Source organism: Gavialis gangeticus, unplaced genomic scaffold, assembly GCF_001723915.1.
Source record: "Gavialis gangeticus isolate Ggan-Ray unplaced genomic scaffold, GavGan_comp1, whole genome shotgun sequence".
In the NCBI taxonomy this organism is placed as follows: domain Eukaryota; kingdom Metazoa; phylum Chordata; order Crocodylia; family Gavialidae; genus Gavialis; species Gavialis gangeticus.
In genome coordinates this window covers 28,087,089-28,089,441 of record NW_017729022.1, presented here as the reverse complement: position 1 = coordinate 28,089,441, position 2,353 = coordinate 28,087,089, and the positions used below count along the sequence as shown (strand labels likewise).

At 53.0% G+C, this 2,353-nt stretch overlaps 1 protein-coding gene across 1 annotated transcript in view; it reads left to right on the top strand.

Moving 5' to 3' along the window:
• The first annotated feature begins 257 nt into the window (after positions 1 to 257).
• PTPRR (protein tyrosine phosphatase, receptor type R) overlaps positions 258 to 2,353 on the top strand; it is a 302,767-nt gene continuing 300,671 nt past the window's right edge. Inside the window, exon 1 of the mRNA XM_019514731.1 lies at positions 258 to 399. Within this exon, the coding sequence (XP_019370276.1) occupies positions 339 to 399 (61 nt within the window). The 5' untranslated portion in view covers positions 258 to 338. The remainder of the gene's footprint in view (positions 400 to 2,353) is intronic.

Below are 2,353 nucleotides of genomic sequence, written 5' to 3'. Positions count from 1 at the left end.
TGCCTTTTCTCACAAGACACCTCGCAGGGCCAGGAAACCGAAGCGGTGGGGGGGGGGGGCGCTGATTTCTCCCTGCGGATCCCCGTTATTTTTCCGCCTTCCCCATCCTGTCGCAGCCTGCCTTGTTTGGCCGCCTCCTGCCGGCCCCTCTGCCCCTCTCCAGCAGCCGCCCCCCGCCCGAGGGAGCGGGTCCCGCAGGCAGGTGGAGGCTGCGGCGTCCCCCGGCTGCGCATGCGCAGCTCTCTCAGGCATGCTCACTCCCCAGGAAAGCTGGTGGGGAGGAGAAGGCTGGCGGTGCCGCCGGCTCGCTGCTGCCGCCGCCGCTGCATGTGAGCACCATGCGGAGGCCGGCAGCCTGCGGGCCCGTCCTGTGTCTGCTGCTCCAGCTGCAGGCGGCAGGTGAGCTGCCCCGGGGCGGGATGCTGGCTCCGAGGGGCAGGGGGGGAGCACCTGTGGGCGCGGGCAGCGGCGAGGAGCGGGGCGCGGGGCCGGGCTGCGCGGGGGCATCCCGTGCGGGCAGCTCTGCCGGGTCTGGGGCGGGCGATGAACGGGGAAGCTGTTGCCATGCCTGGGACGGGGCTCAGCCTCCTTCCTTTCCTCGTCTGCGCCACGGCCGGGGGATCGGAGCGCCGCGCTGGGCACGGGGCTGGGCATGCCCCTGGCTCCTTTGGCTGCTGGGGGGTGGTGTATGAGTGTGCGTGCATGCACGGGTGTGTGTGTGTGAGTGCACTGGTGTGTGTGTGCATGTGCGTGTGTGTGTGCATGCACTGGTGTACGCGCGCGTGAGTGCATGTGCTTGCACGTGTGCATGTACATGAGTGTGCACGTGTGTGAATGCATGCACTGGTGTGTGCGCGCGCATGTGTGTGAGTGCACTGGTGTATGCGTGCATGCACTGGTTTGCATGTGTGTGCATGAGTGTGCGTTTGTGTGCATGCACTGGTGTGTGTGTACACGTGTGTGCATGCACTGGTTTGTGCGTGTGAGTGTGTGCACATGTGCTGGTGCGTTCACGTGTGTGTGTGCGCTGTCTGTGCATGTGTGTGTGTGTGTGCCGGTGTGTGTGCGTGCACCAGTGTGCATGAGTGCATGTTTGAGTATGTGCACATGCACTGGTGTGTGTATGTGTGTATGAGTATGGGTGCATGTACTGGTGTGTGCGTGTGTGCACTGGTGTGTGTGCATACATGCATGCACTGGTGTGTGTGCGTGTGTGCACGCGCACTGGAGCATGCACTGGTGTATGTGCGCACATGACTGGGGGGGTGCGCGCGCGTGCCCTGGTGTGTGTGTGTGTGTGTGCGTGTGTGTGTGTGTATGTTTGCATTATTGGTGTGTGTGTGCATGTGCCTATAAATGTATACACTGGGGTGTACTTGTGCGTGTTTCTGTCTGTTTCAGCACCCTGGTCAGCAGCAGCAGCTGCAGATTTAACTGCAAAAGTGAGCCATTTGCAAGGGACTGAAGTATCTTTGAAATGTATTAAGTCTCTGAACTGGATATTGCCCAAAGCACAGTTTTTTAATTCAAAATAAAAAAGGGACATGGAAATGGTACAATGTGGAAACCCTAAGCTGTTGACACTTTGCCGTCACCCATGCAGATACTACCTATCAGTCTTGGTCACAGTTGCTCTTGGATTTGGAGCAGTAGTCACATAGAATTCTAAATATTTTGGCACATAAAAATACCACTATGTTTAGCACCATTTGCATTTGATGTCCATGTTCAAATGTGCAAGCAGGCATATTGAAAAGAAAATTGCAGCTGCAATAGCAGTCATTTTTGCAGTAGCCCTGTAGCAAAGATAATAAATCCTCTGACTGCTTAGCTAGCAAAATTTGTACATCACTCAGAAATGTGGTGAAGGGAGAACTGTATTATATATGTCTAGTTTGCCCAACATTTTCACTCTGGTAACTGTTTGTTGTATTTCTGCAGTAAAAGAAGGTTGTAGCTGAGTGTACCCCCCCCCCCCCCCCAAAAAAAAGCCTGTTTCTTTTTCTGACTCCTGGTCTCCCGTGTTAGCTTCAATTCTTATACATAAAGAAGGAAAAAACATGGCAAGAGTATAATTAAACATAGCACTTGAATACTTTCATGGATTATTTTCTGTTTTATACTAAACTGGTCCATTGCTACTGAAGTAAAATATGGCTGTTGCACCCTACTTGTAACTTCATTACAGACCTGTTAGCTCCCCAGAAAACTCTTTTAAGACAGAGATTGTGTATGCAGTTACTGGAATTGTTTTATTATCAGATATAATCTGTAAATCATGCATATCAGGGTAAAAGACTATTCTTGAAGTGGAACATGTATATATAATATAATTTGTGGTTTGTGGGTTGTA